Source organism: Capra hircus, unplaced genomic scaffold (assembly GCF_001704415.2).
Source record: "Capra hircus breed San Clemente unplaced genomic scaffold, ASM170441v1, whole genome shotgun sequence".
Taxonomy (NCBI): domain Eukaryota; kingdom Metazoa; phylum Chordata; class Mammalia; order Artiodactyla; family Bovidae; genus Capra; species Capra hircus.
In genome coordinates this window covers 1-18447 of record NW_017195391.1, presented here as the reverse complement: position 1 = coordinate 18447, position 18447 = coordinate 1, and the positions used below count along the sequence as shown (strand labels likewise).

General features: G+C 46.9%; 1 protein-coding gene across 1 annotated transcript; it reads left to right on the top strand.

Annotated features, from left to right (window-relative positions):
- The first annotated feature begins 2348 nt into the window (after window positions 1-2348).
- Window positions 2349-18280, top strand: LOC108633197 (solute carrier family 2, facilitated glucose transporter member 5-like). The gene is made up of 4 exons (XM_018045286.1): window positions 2349-2501; window positions 10236-10334; window positions 10967-11127; window positions 18119-18280. Exons 1-4 carry the CDS (start codon window positions 2469-2471, stop codon window positions 18267-18269), a joined length of 444 nt encoding a protein of 147 aa, XP_017900775.1. The 5' UTR covers window positions 2349-2468; the 3' UTR covers window positions 18270-18280.
- The last annotated feature ends 167 nt before the right edge of the window (window positions 18281-18447 follow it).

Below are 18447 nucleotides of genomic sequence, written 5' to 3'. Positions count from 1 at the left end.
CTTGGAAACATTAGTATGTGTTCCCAGGACACGCCTTGGTCTGCTATGTGCTATTAGGCAAAATGTCCTTGGGTTAGTCAGTGTTTTTATTATTGTCATTTTAACCCCAAGACAAAATCGGATTTCAATCTGTAGTTTCCCTTCCTAGATCAGAAGGAGAGGAGAGCAGGGCGGGAGAGCAAGGGCCAGTGATGTAAAAAGACACTCCCCTCCTCCCAGCTCCCCGACACCACCCCTCCACCTTCCCCCCAAGCCCCACCCCACACCTCTGTCTCCTTCTCCCAATCCGTTTTCAGCTCTCGCGGTGATAAACATGGAAAGTTCAGTAAACCACAGACACTTGCAGAGGGCCATCTGAGGCCACACAGCAGGGACAGTCCCCGCCTTGGACCAGGGGGCCAGTCCGCGTTCTGATTCCCCATTATCCCGTGGACGCCCAAAAGGACCGCCCTCCTCCACGGGCCTGAAGGGTCCTGAGGATCCCAGGCTGCTGGGCCCGGGGCGGGGCGGGGGCGGGAAGGACCTGCCAGGGGACAGACACAGACGACCTGAGCGGGGACAATCCTGTTCCAGGCCCTCCGGGGTCCCCAGATGCCCTCGAGGGTCCTGGGCTGAAGAGGCTCCAGACAGACCCCACCCCCCACCCCAACCCCCCACCCCCAACCCCACGCCCCCCCAGCTCGTTCTCCCGGCTTGCGCGCTGGGCTCGGCGTTGAGGCGTTGGTGAGCTGAGGCATTGAGGCGTTGGTGAGAGGCATTGAGGCGTTGGTGAGCTGGGCTCCTGCCGCTGAGGCGTTGCGTTCGTTGAGGCGTTGAGGACGCGTTGAGGCTTGGTTGAGAGGTGTTGAGACGTTGGTGAGAGGCGTTGAGACGTTGGTGAGAGAGACGTTGGTGAGAGCGTTGAGCCTTGGTGAGCTGGGCTCCCGCCGCTGAGGCGTTGGTGACGCCGCCGCGGCGGTGCCTGCCTGAGGCCTACGGAGCAGGCCCCCAACCCCACCCCATCCGGGGTCTGTAACGCTGTCTCCGCCGCCACCCAACTCCAGGTGGGAGGTCAGGGCCGCAGGAAGAGGAGAGGTCTCTGTCCCCTCTCTCAGTTGTCAGCTCCCGCCAGCCCGCAGGGGGCCAAGTAGAAGCTTTGGGCCAAGAAGTGGTTCTCTTGATTTCTTCTGGGCTGGCAATGACCCATGATGGCAAACTTCTGACATTGCTTTCGTTTTCCCCAACCTGTCCCCTTTCTTCACTCTCCCCTCCCCATCTGCCCCCAACTAAAGTGCATTTTCTTGGGAGAATTTTTCAAAACTCTTTTGAAATAATTGGAAACCTCTGGCCTTGCCAAACCTGAGTTGGAAATCATTGTATTAGGGCTGTGACCCAGAAGGGAAAACACAAAAAGTGAGGTTAGAGAGAGAAAATGGTCAATGCCCACCTCCCCACTTCCCCCCAGTACACCCCACGCAGATGTTAATGGGGAAGCAGGGACCACATACACACACATGGTCACTTTCCTCTGCAGCCTCCCACACAGAGGGACCTGAGCACAATTCCCCAGCTTGCCACTGATGCCAAGAACAGTGCCTGACACACAGTGGGCCCCCAGTTAACTGTTACTTGAAGGTAAACCAGGTCATGTGCCTATATTAACTGTGGGGTTTGTGCCACAGCAAATAAAACAGGGAATACACCCTGTAAGGGTGAAAACGTTATGAGGCTTTGCTCTGGATTTTGGCTGCTTAACCTGGTGTGCCCCCATGATGGCTGAACACATGCTGAGCGCAGGAGGCCAACAATGGCCTGGCCATGAGTGAGGACCCAGATGAGCAGTTGTGACTCACTTTCCCTGCCCTGCAGATAAAGGGATTTGAAATATTTACTGCTTTTGCAATAGTGACGATTACACAGAAAATCGCATCCCTTGGCCACCCTGAGTTCCTTAAAAAGAAAAATAAGAAACTTTCCGAGAAAAGTGTTGCATGGTAATTTGGGCAAAAGCCGAGTCTCCAGCAGAGAGACTTGGCGGCAGGATTTCTGGCAGGGATCTCTTCTGAGAAGCCACTAATGACCCCATCTCTTGCCCCTGTGTTACCTGGAGTATTGTAGGGTCAGTGGCACCTGTTGCTTCCCATGTGTTTGTGACAGAAATAACCCTTCCAGTCACTCATCATGAGTCTGACTTTTGCAGTAAGAAAATACCGCAGACTGTCCCAATCAGGAAGGCACGGTGCCTACAGTCCCTGGGGGTGCCCACTTGCTGAGCTAGACCCCAGACAGCTCCTTTCAAAAGAAGAAGTGAAAACAAGGCAAACGTCTGGGTTCCCGAAAGGGTTATTTTGCCTTAGACTGCCCATAAAAATGCTATTGGCTGTTACCTGGCTCGGCCAAAGTACATCCAGAATGTCTTCTCTCGCCATTCAGTGCATTTGGTATTTTGGCTGAAAGGAAACAAGCAGAACTCGACTTCCAGGGCAAAGATGGAGCCGCAAGATCCAGTCAAGAGGGAAGGGGTAAGTGTGCTGTCAGGGAGGCCAGTGAGGAGCAGCCCCATCACAGGACCTGTTCAGCATTGCTGGGGGATGCTCTTCAAAGCCGTGTGCATTGGGGGACCTCCCCCTCAGAGTTCACCCAACAGCTGGACTTTACAGGGACTAGAGAGAAGCGAGATTTAGAGACTTTTAGGTTTAAAGGTTCTTTGGGAAGCATTCTTCTGGAACAGCTTTTCAAAGTAGTTAGAGCAGAATTGATGGGACTCAAAAGGATTAATTTAGCACAACTTCCTTAAGAAGTTTAGGTGAAGGGCTTTCTGAAATCAGCAACAATATCCTTACCCATGGCCCCTGAGAGATTTTTTTGATTTGATTTTGTCTTCTGGACATTTTCATTAACCTTTTCAGCAGGTAAATCAGCTAAGCCAGTATGCAAAGAAGATAGAAAAGGATGTTGAAGGATTTGAATGTAACTCAGCTTGGTAGCAGAGATTTCCTACCTTTTCTTTAGAGACAAAAGATTTTTCTGGACTTCTCTCGAAGTGTGCTGCTGTATAATTGCTATTGTTATTTTTGATTGTCTCTTTCTGTACTTTTGATTATCTTTCGATTGAAGAAAATGCATAGGGACAGAAAGGTAACATAAAATTACTGACACTTTTAAGAAGTTTGCATTTTATTCATTGCAACAGCATCTGCTTATATTGATGGGAGTAGATACATATCTGTGCAAATTGCTATTTATTCATAAATATGAGACCCTTGCCATGGGCAAGTTGGACACATGTTCTCGAGTTAATAGATTAAAGCGGGTTTGGAAGGTAGAAATGCCTGAGATTCATTTCTGCTCCAGCCTATTCTAGCTGTGGTAACTTGGGCAAGTTATTTAACTACTTTGTGCCTCTGTTTTCTCATCTATAAAGTGGGAATGATAGCCTTGCCACTCACAGAGGGCTGCTGAAACAACTCAATGAGATAATGCATGTAAATTACCTGGCACCGAGTAGATCCCCCATACATATTATTCTTTAAATTAATTTATTTTTGGGCTGTACTGGGTCTTCGTTGCTGCACACAGGCCCTCTCTAGTTGCAGTGAGCAGGGGCTACTCTTCGTTGAGGTGCACAGGCTTCTCCTTGAAGTGGCTTCTCTTGTGAAGCACGGGTTCTAGGCACACAAGCTTCAGGAATTGTGGTGTGTGGGCTCAGTAGTTGCATCACATAGGCTTAGTTGCTCCTCGGCATGGGGGATCTTCCCGGATCAGGGATCAAATCCGTGTCCTCTGCATTGATAGGCAGTTTCCCACCCACTGTCCCACCAGGGAAGTCCCCATGTTATTATTTTTTGATCATCCTTTAAAGCAGGGTGCTACTGACGTTCGGAGCTAGGTGGTTCTTTGCTGTGGGGCCGGGGAGGGGGTTTGTGGTTTCTGACCTGGGTGTTGTAGGTTGTTTAGCATCATCTCTGGTGTCTACTCACCAGATGCCAGTCTCACCCTCGCCCATGAGATTTCCTGCTTTAGAAATCAGTGTGTCACTCCACAGGGATTGTCTTGTGGACCTCACGGTAACAAGACCGTGTTAGGTCAAATGTTATCTCTTCTATTTTACGGAGAAGAGACTGTGAGATAACAAGAACTTGGGGATTAGGGGATCAGGGGAAGCCCTGGTCCTTTCTGTGCCGTCTCTTCAGTGAGTACTGTGCCACCCAACTGTGTCCCCAGGTGCGGCTGCAAAATAACAGAAATGCCCCACGTGGTGGTCCCTGAAAATGAACGATGCATTTTGAAAGGAGGTGATTAAACGGTTACATACAAAAACATAAGGGCTGATCATAGTCACCTGCTCCTGCAATCCCCCCCAGGAAGGAGGCCTCCTCCAGGTCCATCCTGGGGGATGCATGCTGCTCCCCTTCCAGGCTCCTGAGGGCAGACCTAGTCCTTTGGTAAATACGTACTGGGGGACATCAAAACAGAACTATACTGGTGGTGGCTGTGAAAAAGAACCTGCAAGTCACAGCAAAGCTGAGGGGCATTTAGGAGCTGAGGAGAAGTGGGGGGCAGTGAGTGAGGCCACAGAGTCTGGGCTGCCACTGGGGGTGGGTGTGCGGGCGCTGCTGGGCTGGTGGGAAGGGCCCAGCTCTCTTTGTCCCTGGTGGCTGTGCATGTGACCACAACCTGACTGGCCTTTGGGTTCCTCACCTGTAAAGAGAAAAGACACAAATTTGGTGTGCCTCAAGACTTCCCACGGGGAAAAAGAGATTCTTGGGCTGAAAGACAAAATAAAATGGATTATAAAAATAAAATGCCAGAATGCTTTGGAAGATGAAAGCAGAGTGTTTTTGTGGCATGCCGCCACCACCAACTAGTTGAGTGTCATTGAGCACGTAACTTCCCTCTGATTTGCATCGTTAATAATTAATATTGATAGCAAACCTCTGATGTAATGTGTAACGCTTGTAGTGTGTACCACAAGTCAGCTGTGGGTCTGAGCGTTTCACATGTATGAACTCATTTATTCCCCACATCCATCCTGTGAGGATGGCAGTATCATCATCCCCATTTTACAGATGAAGGAACAGAGAAGTGTAGGAGCTGGCCCAAGGCCACACAGCCAGCAGCAAGAAAGGCAGCTGTGAACTCCCACAGAGACAGGGCACCTCCAGTTTGTCTGTCTCTCCTCCCCTCAGCACTCAGACCTCAAGGAATGTTTGTGAAATTTTGGATTCATTCCATAGTGTGATAAAGTGACTTACTGTGTTAATAATTCATAGGAACTCTTATTTTCCGGGGATATTTTTGTTCTGACTGGAGATGCCTGACAAGCAAAAGTCTTAGGCTAAGAGTGTCTCTCTGATGGTAGAAAAGAAATTGGGGCCAAATTCCTAAGAGGGATGGTTTGGGTGGGGCCTTCTTCCCAGAGACCTGGAATCACACCCTCTCAGAAGGCTTGCCCTGAGAGTGGCTGTCCTACTAGAGTTTCAAAATGTCCTCACCGTCATGAAAAACAGGAAGCCAGCTTACTGTGGGCATGAGGGAAGTGACCCCTAGCTTTTCTCTAAAGCACAAATCACAGCTCTCCCTGGGCTTGGACAACAGCCCCGTCTCATGTCTTGAGGGTGTTGAGCCACTTTTAATTTTTTTTGGCTGTGCTGGGTCTTGGAGCTTTTCTCTAGTTGCAGCAAGTGAGGCTACTCTTTGCTGCAATGCACAGGCTTCTCTTTGTAGGGGCTTCTCGTTGCGGAGCACAGTCTCTAGGGCACACGGGCTTCAGTAGCTGTGGCACGTGGGTTCAGTTGCCCTGAAGCATGTGAAATCTTCCCAGGCCAGGGATCGAAGCTGTGTCCCCTGCATTGACAGGCAGATTCTTAACCACTGGACAACCAGGGAAGTCCACCACAATCAATTGTACACGATTTTCATCACCTTCAAAAGAAACTCCGTACCTATTGGCAGTCACTCTGCATTTCCCCCATCTCCTCCTCTTCTCCTCAACCCTGGGCAGTCGCTGATTGATCTCTGTCTCCGTGGGTCTGTCCATTCTGGACATTTCACACGGATTGAACCAGGTGATCTGTGACTGGCTTCTTTCACGTAGCCCATTTTATAGGTCTGTTCACTTTGTAGGCAGTAACAGTGCTTCATTCCTTTTCAAGGACATGTAATACTTCATTGAATAGTCATTCAATTCAATTCCACGTTTTTCTTATCAGTTCATCAGTTCATGAACATTTGGGTTGTTTCTACTTTTTGAGTATGGTAAAAATGCTGCTATGACCATTTGTGATCAAGTTTGTGGGAACATATGTTTTCATTCTCTTTGGTATAAACCTAGGAGTGGATTTGCTGGGTCGTATACTTAACTCTACATTTAACTGTTTGAAGAACTGTTGGACTGTTTTCCAAAGTGGCTCCACCATTTTACATTCCCCCAGCAATGTGAGAGGGTTCTAATGTTCTCAACGTCCTTGTCAACATGTATTATCTGTTTTGTTGGCTTTAATCATCCTAATGGGTGAGCAGCAGTATCACATTGTGGGCTTGATTTTCGTTTTTCTCACAGAGTACCAAATCCTTTGATTTTGCTTCCTAAAATAATCCTCAAAGCTGGCACCTCTTGCCCCTGCCTCAGTCACTCCCCTACCCAAAGCCCCACCCTCTCTCAGTCACTTTCCTGACTTCCCTTTTTAACCACTTCCATGGATTTTCTACATAAACCTTGCTACAGTTCTAGTTTAATTATTAAGTACTTAAAAAAAAATGTCTTCCCCATTGGACCACAGTCTTCTTGGGGGCAGGCATTTTGCTCAGCATTCTGTAGGGTGGTGCCTGGCTCATAGTTGGCTGTTGATAAATATTTGTTTAATGCATTGTCCATGAAAAATTGATCAACAATCAATCTAAGAAAGACATGGAAATTTTTATTCACACCAGCTTGAGGATTATAACCTGGGAAACAACCTTTCAGAGAGCTCTGGGGACTTTTCCTCCTGTTAGAAGTCAAAGCACAATTATGTAATTTCTGAGACAGAGAGTTATATACGTCAAAGTCACATATTGATGGTTTACATAGCCTAGCAAGGCAAGTAGAGAGCTATTGTGACATCTTATAGGATTGAAGAAGGAATGTTATCGCCTAAGGTTTTATCTTGCTGGGGCCACGAGGAAATTGCTTTTTTTCTTTTTTTTTAAAATTTATCTATTTAGGAGTAGGCATTCCTGTGTTTTCTAAGGGGACCTAGTTAATGTGTAACACAGATGCACAATCTACCCTAAAAGGGAGGAGATAGTGACCCAAGCAATGAAGAAAATTTTACCTTAAATTTTTCTTTTCCTGCCTTAAGAATAATTCTGTTTCATCCAAAGGAAGGAATTTGGACCAGCAAAGTCAGTGAGGACTTACCAGAATGTCCTTGCTTTTTCCCCAGTGGGTGAGCTCTGATTCACAAGGGTCCCTAGAATGTGACTGTGGCCTGAATTCAAGGACGAAGCCAGGGACTAGAAGTTGAATCATGTGCTCCAGGCTTAGACAGCCTGAGATCCTTCTGATGAGTTTTACTAAGATCTTGTAAAAGCAGTCAGGGAGCTGTCTAGTCATGTGCCTGGCAAGATCCTCCCAATTTAGGGTATGAACTCAAGCCAGGGACTAGAAATTGAATCATGTGCTGCAGGCTTAGAGAATTGACAGCCTGAGATCCTTCTGATGAGTTTTGCTAGGATCCTGTAAGAGCAGGCAGGGAGCTGTCTAGTCATGTGCCTGGCAAGATCCTCCCAAATTAGGGTATGAACTCAAGGCATCACTCAGCTTCCTGGCTGAGCTTTGCTAAGGACTTTAAATCTTAGGACTCATCAAAGCAGAATGTCGGAGTTGCCCCTGCAGAATGAATGAAACTGAGTGCATTTATAGTTTTTCACTCACTGAGAAGAAAATTGGAAGAAGAGACATTTTAATCAACATTTTTTCTTCCTTCCTTCCTCCCTTCCATCAAGTCAAGCAATAGGACAGCTATGAAGTGAAGTGAAATTCTCTCAGTTGTGTCCCCATGGACTATACAGTCTGTGGAATTCTCCAGGCCAGAATACTGGAGTGGGTAGCCTTTCCCTTCTCCAGGGGATCTTCCCAACCCAGGGATCGAACCCAGGTCTCCCACATTGCAGGCGGATTCTTTACCAGCTGAACCACCAGGGAAGCTCAAGAATACTGGTGTGGGTAGCCTGTCCCTTCTTCAGCTACAGGGGAGGGATCTTTGCTTTGTTCTCTACTAATTCTCTAGTACATAGGACCAGAACCATGCCTGACTCACAGTGGGTGCTCAATCTGTCGAATGAATGAGTGAATGATTACCCAGAGCACTTCGGGAGATGAGCTCAGTTGGCCCTATGCTACCTACTGGGTGGGGTTTTGGGGGTGGTGGTGGGTGTGCCTACCTGTGTGCCCCTGTCTTTAGAAAACACCATGTAGCAACTGCCCTGGAACCCTTCTTCCCTCCTGGGCCCCACTGCCTGCTCCCTGACTTCCATCACCCACTGGCTCTACTGGCCCCAGGGAGTGGTGGGGCCTGAGCCCGCTGCTCCTTGTCGGTGGCTCTCCTCATCGTCAGCAGAAACTTCCTGTGAACAAAGTGTTTGTTAATTCATTTGATGGAGGGAGGGTTCGGCTCTTAACCAGGGCCCTTGCGAGTCCTACCCTTGCTCTGTGGGGTGGGGGAGGGGTGTCACTAGTTTGCATGTCCCCTTCCGGGCACTAGGCAAGGCCCGGGTGACCACTTTTTCTCGGCCTGTCCTGTTCCTACTTGCCTCTCTCAAGAGGTCCTCCTTAGATCAGCAGGGATGTTGTTCAAGGAGATGTGAGGACCTCAGCTCAGCACAGGAGGTACTGAGTCCCATGTGCCAGGGACCTCAGTAGGAACGCAGGATGAAGTGCATCAACAGTGGGTTCTGAGAGCCACGCCCAGACTCACCCCCAGTCAGTGGATTCACCTTCAGGACTAGACGCTTCCATAAAATTAATCCTCGCAATAACTCCAAGGGTTGTCATTATCCTAATGCTAAAGATGAGGAAATTGAAGATCAAATAAATTAAGCCAGAAGGTAGCAGTGAGCAAATTCAAACCGAGATCCATAGATTCTAACAGCAAAGGTCCTTCCACTTAATGCGTGTTCAGTTTCCCAAGGGTTAAAGGGGATATCACGGAATGTGTGTGTTTAAAGAGTCCCCCGAAATCTATATTTAAATTTTTTTCACTGTGCCTTCTGCTTCTTATAGCAAAGTCTAAAGGTTAAAGGAAATGAATCAGTGACCCTAAATAATTAAAAATTGTCACATTTTTTTCTCTCTGATTTTTAAGGGAGTTTGTGTCGGAGGCAACCCTTTAGACTACAGCCCACCAGGCTCCTCTGTCCTTGGGATTTTTCAGACAAGAATACTGGAGCGGGTTGTCATTTCCTCCTCCAGGGGATCTTCCTGAGCCAAGGATCAAACCCACATCTCTTGCATCTCCTGAGTTAAGTGAATTCTTAACTCCCTGAGCCATCAGGGAAGCCCAGGTGTTGTAGTGGTAAAGAAACCACCTGCCAGTGCAGAAGACATAAGAGATGTGGGCTCAGTCCCGGAGTCAGGAGGATCTCCTAGAAGAGGAAATGGCAACCCCTTTCAGTGTTCTTGCTTGGAGAATCTCATGGACAGAGGAGACTGACAGGCTGCAGTCCTTGGTTGGGATGGCAAAGAGTCAGACATGACCAAGCGACTAAACACAAATACACGCCTGAGCTACTAAACACACAAGCGCTGTTGGAGGCAGTACTTGAGTGCATTTGCTGCAGGAGGCCAAGGCAGCTCCACAGCAGAAATGTCACAGAAGCAACTCAGACATTGGATGGAGTGCTGGAACAGGTGATCCTTTAGTTTTGTTCTGACCCAGTGATTCTCAACCAGCGGTGAGTCCCCACCTGCTCTAGGGACATTTAGCTATGTATGGAGACTTTTAGGTTGTCACAGATGGGGGAGGGCTGTCCCTACTGTGCACATCGGACAGCCCAGGACAACACAGGATTGTCCAAGCCTAAGCGCTACTGTTAAGGAAACCTGCTCTACCCAGGTGAGTGGAGGGTAGGGTTCCAGACATGGAGTGGTTGAAAGACCATGGGTCTTCAAGTCCCATTACGTCCATCTTTCTACAAGACTCTGAGTAAGTCCTGAGTTCCCTGGAATCCCGGGGCTGCTTCCTGACCTGAAACTGTGATCTCGTCTCCCGCAGAGGCTGACAGCCGTGATTGTTCTGGCGACGCTGATAGCTGCCTTTGGGTCGTCCTTCCAGTATGGGTACAACGTGGCTACTATTAACTCTCCTTCTGAGGTAGGTCGCTGTGGTGGGCAAGGTGCAGCCCCCCCAGGGAGCAGAGAGGCGGGTTTGGAGCAGCTGGTGTCTGGGTGGCTGCTTGGGTAGGGCTGCACACATGCTGAGGGCACACGGTGGGGCCTCGAGTGAAGGGAGGGGTCACACCCAGGAGACAGCAGCACAGACTCAAGGAACCTGCAGGCAGGGGGCCGTGGGGCTGCACCAGGTCCCCGGGCCTCAGATTCTTGTGGAGAGCCAGGCCTGGCTGGACACAAGGCAGGCCGGCCTCAGGGGTGGGTCAGGGGAGGTTTGAGAGGGCTCTGATCTTCTGCAGACAGGTAATGCACAGCAGGGGCTGGATGGGGAAGGGATCATCCGACATTGATTCTGTGATTGGAACGCTGGAGTCATTCCTTTCTGGGGTTAGAAACATCCTGAGTGCTTTGCCTATCAGAGGCCTCGCAGCCTCCTGCCCCCGGCCCGTGGGTGCCCCCTGCTAATTGCTTTTAATCCTCACTCCCTCTCCTCCACTTCATCGTGTTGATGTCCACATGCCCAGCTCATCCCATCGGGTGGCCCGACAGCTTCCATTGTTCTTTCTGCAAACCAGCTCGAATGATTCTGGTGTTCTGCTTTGCTCTGCTCTCCAGTTCATGAAAGACTTCTACAACTATACCTACTATGACAGAGTCGGTGAATACATGAACGAGTTCTACTTGACCTTGCTGTGGTCGGTTACTGTGTCCATGTTTCCCTTCGGAGGCTTCCTCGGCTCTCTCATGGTCGGCCCCTTGGTGAATAACCTAGGCAGGTAAGAGGCAGTGAGACTCACAGACTCCATCAGAGTTTAAAACCCAGGCCAAAAAAAAAAGTCTCACAGACTAATAAACTTATGGCTCCCATGGGGGAAGGATCCGGGCAAGGGATAGTTAGGGAGTCTGGGATGGATATGTACACACTGTGGTATTTAAACTGGGCACACTGTTGGGCACAGCGAGCTTTGCTCTGCCACATAGCATGGCAGCCTGGATAGGAGGGGAGTTTGGGAGAGAATGGACACATGGATATGTACGGCTCAGTCTCTTTGCTGTCCACCTGAAACTGTCACAACATTGTTGATCGGCTATACTCCAATATAAAAGAAAAGGTTTCAAAAAAAGAAAAAAAATTTTTTAAAGCCAAGCTTAAAGCAGAAATCATTATTGTAAAATTAAGTAATGACCACTGTGATGATTTTTGTTTCTTAATGGAGTTAAGAAGAATACGTTGACCAAGTGTCTGGGGACCTGGGCGATGAAGGTCTCAAGGGTGAAGGTGGGTGAGGGTGACGGTTCTCTGGGCTCTGGGGTGGGCTTGGACAGAACAGAGAGTGCTTCAGAGATCAGGACTCACTCCCACTCTTGCCTACTCTTGTCTTGAAAGCTTACCACAACTTCTTTCTGGCCTTTGGAAGAGTCAAGGGTAGGACAGCATGGCCAAGACATGGGGCCTAATGCTCCTAAACTCGGCCTCCTAAGTGAACATAAGCTAACCTGCTCTGTTCTTTTACATGGGGGTCCAGTAATATGCAAAATGTAGCCCAAGTTAAATTCCTGCAAAACTCTGCAATGGCTGAGATCAATGTCGAGCCCTTCCGGGTGAAACCATGTGGTCCCAGGGTGACCCTCATTGTGAGGGTCATGAATGCTAAGAGCAGAGCTTAAATCTTGCCTCTAACTCTAGACACATGAGAGATTCTGTATTTGATTCCCCCACTCCCTGGGTAAAAATCCACAGGCATGAGATAGCAGCCTTGTTATGAATAATATTTTAAGAGTTCCTCCCCTCCAACCTCCTCCCTTTGAGGATGGGCACACAGAGGCAGGTTGAGGTCAGGGCTCTATTCTCAGCCACAGATCTAGTGAGCTCAAGAGTCAAGGCCCGACTTTACAACTTGATTCCTTCCCCAGCCTTTTTCAAAAAGAATCGAAGGACTTCCCTGGTGGCTCAGAGGTAAAGAATCTGCCTGCCAACTCAGGAGACACAGGTTCAACCCCTGATCTGAGAAGATCCCATAGGCTGAGGAACAGCTAAGCCCATGGGACACAACTATTGAGCCTGTGCCCTATAGCTTGGGAGCCACAACTACTGAACCTGCGTGCCCTAGAGCCTGTGCTCCCCAACAAGAGGAGCGTCTGCAATGAGAAGCCACAACTAGAGAGTAGTCCCCTCACTGCAACTAGAGAAAAACGCTCGCAGCAAGGAAGACTCAGCACAGCCAAAAATAAATAAGTCAAGTTATATATAAATATATATATTAAAAACACACACACGTATAGTAGAATCTCAGAATAGACACATACAAGCTGTGAATCGGGATCTAAGATCTGAAGTCTTTCTCAGTCTGGTGTTGGATGCACAGTTCTCCCTGTGGACCACCAGGGGGCAGGACATCAATCAGGTCACAGGTCTGCAGGGTGCTTCTCCTGAGTGAAGGACTAGTGGTCTGGTGTGCAGATGGAGCTGACAGTTACAAGTCCAACTGAAGAGGTGATAAATACTGTTCAGCTGTTTGTGGTTTTCTTAAAGATTTGTCAGCATTCCTTAAATATCAGTAGCAAGCTAACAATTTATTCATTTGTTCGTCTGTGCAAGGCTCTATCCTAAGTGCTTTTAGGGGATATTCAATTCACTTCAGTTCAGTCACTCAGTCGTATCCAACTCTGCAATCCCATGGGCTGCTGCATGCCAGCCTTCCCTGTCCATAAACAACTCCGAGACTTTACCCAAACTCAGGTCCATAGAGTCGGTGATGCCATCCAACTATCTCATCCTCTGTCTTCCCCTTCTCCTGCCTTCCCAGCAACAGGGTCTTTTCCAATGAGTCAGCACTTCACATCAGTTGGTCAAAGTATTGGAGCTTCAGCTTCAGCATCAGTCCTTCCAATGAATTTTCAGGACTGATTTCCTTTAGGATTGACTGGTTTGATCTCCTTGCAGTCCAAGGGACTCTCAAAGAGTCTTCTCCAAATACTCTCAAGAGTATCAGTTCTTTGTCTTAGGAGATATTAAATCCTCCGATTCTTACAAAAGCCCCTTCCTCTTTTCACACTTGGAAAAAACAGGCAAAGAGGGGTGCTGTAGCTTACCCAGAATTACACAGCTGGGAGGAAATTGCACCTCTAAACATGTGTAAGTAATGCCCACACTGGACTCTGTTATTTCAGACACAGATATCTTCTCAATCTGTTGCTCTGTTTTTAATTGTGCATATAGTATTTTTTAAGCTTACTTTTGTTATGTGTTTAATGAATTAACTTATTTGTTTGCCTGTTCTGGGTCTTGGTTGCAGCTTGGGGGATCTTTGGTCTCCGTTGTGGCATGCAGGATCTTTAGTTGCAGCATATGGGATCTAGTTCCCTGACCAGGGGTCGAACCTGGGCCCCTGCATTGCTAGCTTGGATCCTTAGCCACTGGACCACCAGGGAAGTCCCCATATAGTAAAAATTCAAAATCTTTAAATGTTCAAGTGGTCACATTTAACTCATTCATGATTTTTGCTTGTTGTGTCTTAAATAGTCTTTCCTACCAGATATCTAGGAGGGCATGGCAACTCCCATGGACAGAGGAGCCTGGTGGGCTACTGTCCATAGGGGTGGAAAGAGTTGGACACACTGAAGCAACTTAGCACACATGCACGCACCAGATGTCATACGGATAGTCTTCAATAATTTAAAAAATAATTTTACAACTTTGTCTTTCCCATATAGATCTGGAATTTTGTTTTGTATTTACTGGGTGAGTGGTGAGGGAAAGCCAGTTTTGTTTTTTTCATGTAAAAAAATCAATTGCTTTCAAAAATATGTTATTCATATTCCTTTACTATTCTGTGTTAATTTTAACATCAGTTGGTCAAAATCCCTGAAAAAGGATTCTACTTGGAATTACTTTCGATTTATCATTTAATTGGAGAAAAACTGACATCCTTACACTATTGAATCTTCTCTTTCACAAGCAACTGATGGCTAATTTATTTATCCCAGAAGTTATTCCAGTTGCTTGTCTGAGGTTTCATGTCTTCTGCTCTGGAAAGTTTTCAGCCATCATTTCTGTGAATATTTTTTCTCCTCCATTTTCTATATTCTTTCTTCAGGAAACTCCTCAGTGTCTTTGTTGTTGTTGCCTTTTTGACTTCTTTAGAAAATTATTTTTAAAAAGTTATGGTGGGAATTCTCAGTGGTTCAGTGGTTAGCACTGGGCGTTTTCACTGCTGGGGTCTGGGTTTGATCGTTGGTCAGGAAACTAAGATCCTGCAGGGGAAAAAAAGTGGTAAAATGCATGTATAACATTTTAATCAAATTTTAATTGTGTAGGTTATCAGCATTAAGTGCATTCACATCGTTGTGTAACCATGACTACCATCCATCGCTATAACTTCTCATCTTGCAAAAATGGACACCATGTACCCATTAAATAATAACTCCCCTTTCTCCTCTTCCCCTAAGTCACCAATGGATTTTCTATCTTTGTGCATTTGACGACTCTAGGGACCTCACATGAATGGAATCATGTAAGACTTGTCCTTGTGTGACTGGGTCATCTCACTTTAGCCTAATGCCCTCAGAGTACAATATTACTGTAGCACATGTTGGGATTTCTTTCATTTTAAGGCTGAATAATACTCTGTTGTATGAACATACCACATTTAGTTTATTCTTTCATTCATTGATGGATGTCTGGGTTGCTTCCACTCTCTGGCTACTGTGACTAATGATATTATGAAAGTGAAAGTGTTAGTTGCTCAGTCATGTCCAACTCTTTGTGACCCCATGGACTGTAGCCTGCCAGACTCCTCTGTCTGTGGAAATCTCCAGGCAAGAAGACTGGAGTGGATAGCCATTCCCTTCTGCAGGGTATCTTCCCGAACCATGGATCGAACCTAGGTCTCCTGCATTGCAGGTGAATTCTTTACTGTTTGAGCCACCAGGGAAGCCCAGCGATATTATAATCCTCCTTACCTTAATCTGTCATACTTCCCTCCTCTTCCTCCTCCTCTCTCTCTCTCTCTCGCTTTCTATGTAATTCCCCAGATTTGCCTTTCTATTCATTAATTCTCTCCTCTGCTGCAGTTCATCTACTGCATTTTTGTTCCAACGACTATATTTTTCATTTCTATAATTTTTATTCATTTGTTTCTAAAATCTATCTTTTTTTGCTATTATTTTGGATAGCTTTGTTTTATATACTTTCTTGTTCTTTGTATACTATGCTTTGACTCATTATTTTTTTCAATTAATTTATGTTTAACTGAAGGATAATTGCTTTAGAGAATCTTGTTGTTTTCTGTCAAACCTCAACAAGAATCAGCCATAGGTGTACATGTATGCCCTATGACACAACTCACTTAATACATATTTTGTAGCTTCTATCTGATCCTGTTGTCTGAAGCTGTACTGTCTGTGTGGGATGTGGTGGATCGTTTTGTGTGTCCGGTAACAGTACTGCTCCTTCCTGGGGGGTAATGGGAGTGGTGGCTGTGGGACTCCTGGGAGCCTGATGCAAGGGGACGCCCAAGAGAAGCTTTCACTTTGCTGTTGGCTCTCCAGGGCCCAAGTCCATGTCCAATCTTGACTTAAATGGGAATGCTTTGTAAGTTTCACTAAGTTGGGTTTGTATTTTTCTTTTAGGTTTTTAAGAGATGGGCTTCCCTTATAGCTCAGTTGGTAAAGAATCCACCTGCAATGCAGGAGACCCTGGTTTGATTCCTGGGTCGGGAAGATCTACTGGAGAAGAGATAGTCTACCCACTCCAATATTCTGGCCTGGAGATTCCATGGACTGTAAAGTCCATGGGGTCGAAAAGAGTCGGACACGAGAGAACACCTTTCACTCACTCACTCACTCACTCTTTTAGGGGATACCCTTTATCAGCACACATAAGTTCCCTCATTTTTATGTAAGTGAAAGTGTTAATCACTCAGTCCTGTCCAACTCTTTAAGACCCCATGGACTGTAGCCCACCAGGCTCTTCTGTCCATGGAATTCTTCAGGCAAGAATACTGGAATCGGGTGCCATTGCCTTCTCCAGGGGATCTTCCCCACCCAGGGATTAAACCCAGGTCTCCTGCATTACAGGCAGATTCTTTACCATCTGAACCACCAGGGAACCCCAGCCCTTATTTTCTATGCAAGGTTTTGAAAATCATAATGGGCATCAAATTTTGTTAACTTCTTTTAGTACTTCACTTGATAATCCTATATTTTCCCTAGTATAATGTATAATATGGTGTTTTTAACCTTGAAAAGGGAAAATGATAGTCGCTGTGTCGTTTCTGACTCTTTGCAACCCCATGGACTATACAGTCCATGGAATTCTCCAGGCCAGAATACTGGAGTGGGTAGCCATTCCCTTCTCCAGGAGATCTTCCCAACCCAGGAATTGAACCAAGGCCTCCTGCATTGCAGGCAGACTCTTTACCAGCTGAGCCACCAGGGAAAATGTTCCTTGTATTGGTTGTCTTTGTTGTTTTTGCCTAGGCTTTGTCTAGTTGCGGTGAGCAGGCACTGTGCTTCACTGTGATGTGAGAGTTTCTCATTGTGGTGGTTTCTCTCGTTGCAGAGCATGGGCTCTAGGCACTTGGGCTTCAGTAGCTGCAGCATGCAGGCTCAGTAGTTGTGGCACATGGGCTTAGCTGCACCTCAGCATTGGAGTGTGTCTGGACCAAGGATCAAGTCCCCCGCATTGGCAGGCAGGCTCTTATCCACTGCGCCAACAAGGAAGTCCTGAAATATTCTTATCTGTACTGTTGAATTCGATCAGCTAATAATTCACTTAGGATTTTCACATCCATGTTGATAAGTGAGGTTGGCCCTAAACTTTTCCTCTAAGGTCCTTATCCAGTTTGGATTTCAAGATTACGTTAAAAGCTCAGTAGTTTATGGTTTCAAACCCCTTTGTTGTTATTGTTCAGTCACCCAGTCGTGTCCGAATCTTTGTGACCCCATGGACTGCAGCACACCAGGCCTCCCTGTCCCCTACCATCGCCCAGAGTTTATCCAAGTTCATGTTCATTTTATCAGTGATGCCGTCCAGCCATCTCATCCTCTGATGCCCTCTTTTCCTCTGCCCTCAATCTTTAGCAGCATCAGTGACTTTTCCAATGAGTCAGCTATTCTCATCAGATGACAAAGATACTGGACTTCAGCTTCAGCATCAGTCCTTCCAACAAGTATTTGGGGTTGATTTCTCTTAAGATTGACTGGTTTACTCTCCCTGCTGTCCAAGGGGCTTTCAGGAATCTTCTCCAGCACCAGTTTGAAGGCATCAATTCTTTGGTGTTCTGCCTTCTTTATGGTCCAGCTGTCACAACCAAACATGACTGCTGAGAATAGCCTTGGCCTATATAGACCTTTGTCAGCAGAGTAACGTCTGTTTTCAACACATTGTCTAGGTTTGTCATAGCTTTCCTGCTGAGAAGCAATAGTCTTCTGATTTCACAGCTGCAGTCGGCATCTGCCAGTTGATTTTAGAGCCCAAGGAAGAGGAAATATGTCGGGTACTTCCACCTTTCCCCCCTTTACTGTATTGTAATATTTAAGTCTTTCCCTGTGTGCGCCACTGATGTCCTCCCCCTGGGGAGTCATTTACATTTCCTCCCACTGAGAATCAGGCCATCCACTTGACCTGTATCTGTCTTAGGTCAACAACAAAGCGGTGTAACACAACAGCAACTGCTGTAATGGAGTAGAGGCCCAGCCAAACACTTGTCAAAGGAGTGAGTGAAACCTAAAACCAAAACTAATTGGTGATTTTGTCCTCTGCAGAAAAGGAACCTTGCTGTTCAACAACATCTTCTCCATCGTGCCTGCGCTCTTAATGGGATTCAGTGACCTCGCCAAGTCATTTGAGATGATAATTGTGGCCAGGGTCTTGGTGGGAATATGTGCAGGTAAACCATTCTGTGACTTGGGATAGTCAAGGGGAGGGAGAACAGACCTCTGGGACCCTGAACCTATCTGGGGTCTCCAAAGCATGTAGGTTCAAGCTATTCCTGCCCCTCTGCTGTGGATAGACTCATAAGCCCCTGTGTTATGGGGATGTGTGTTACATGCAGGAAAGGTAAGGACTGTCTTTTGAAACTTTGTTTCAATTC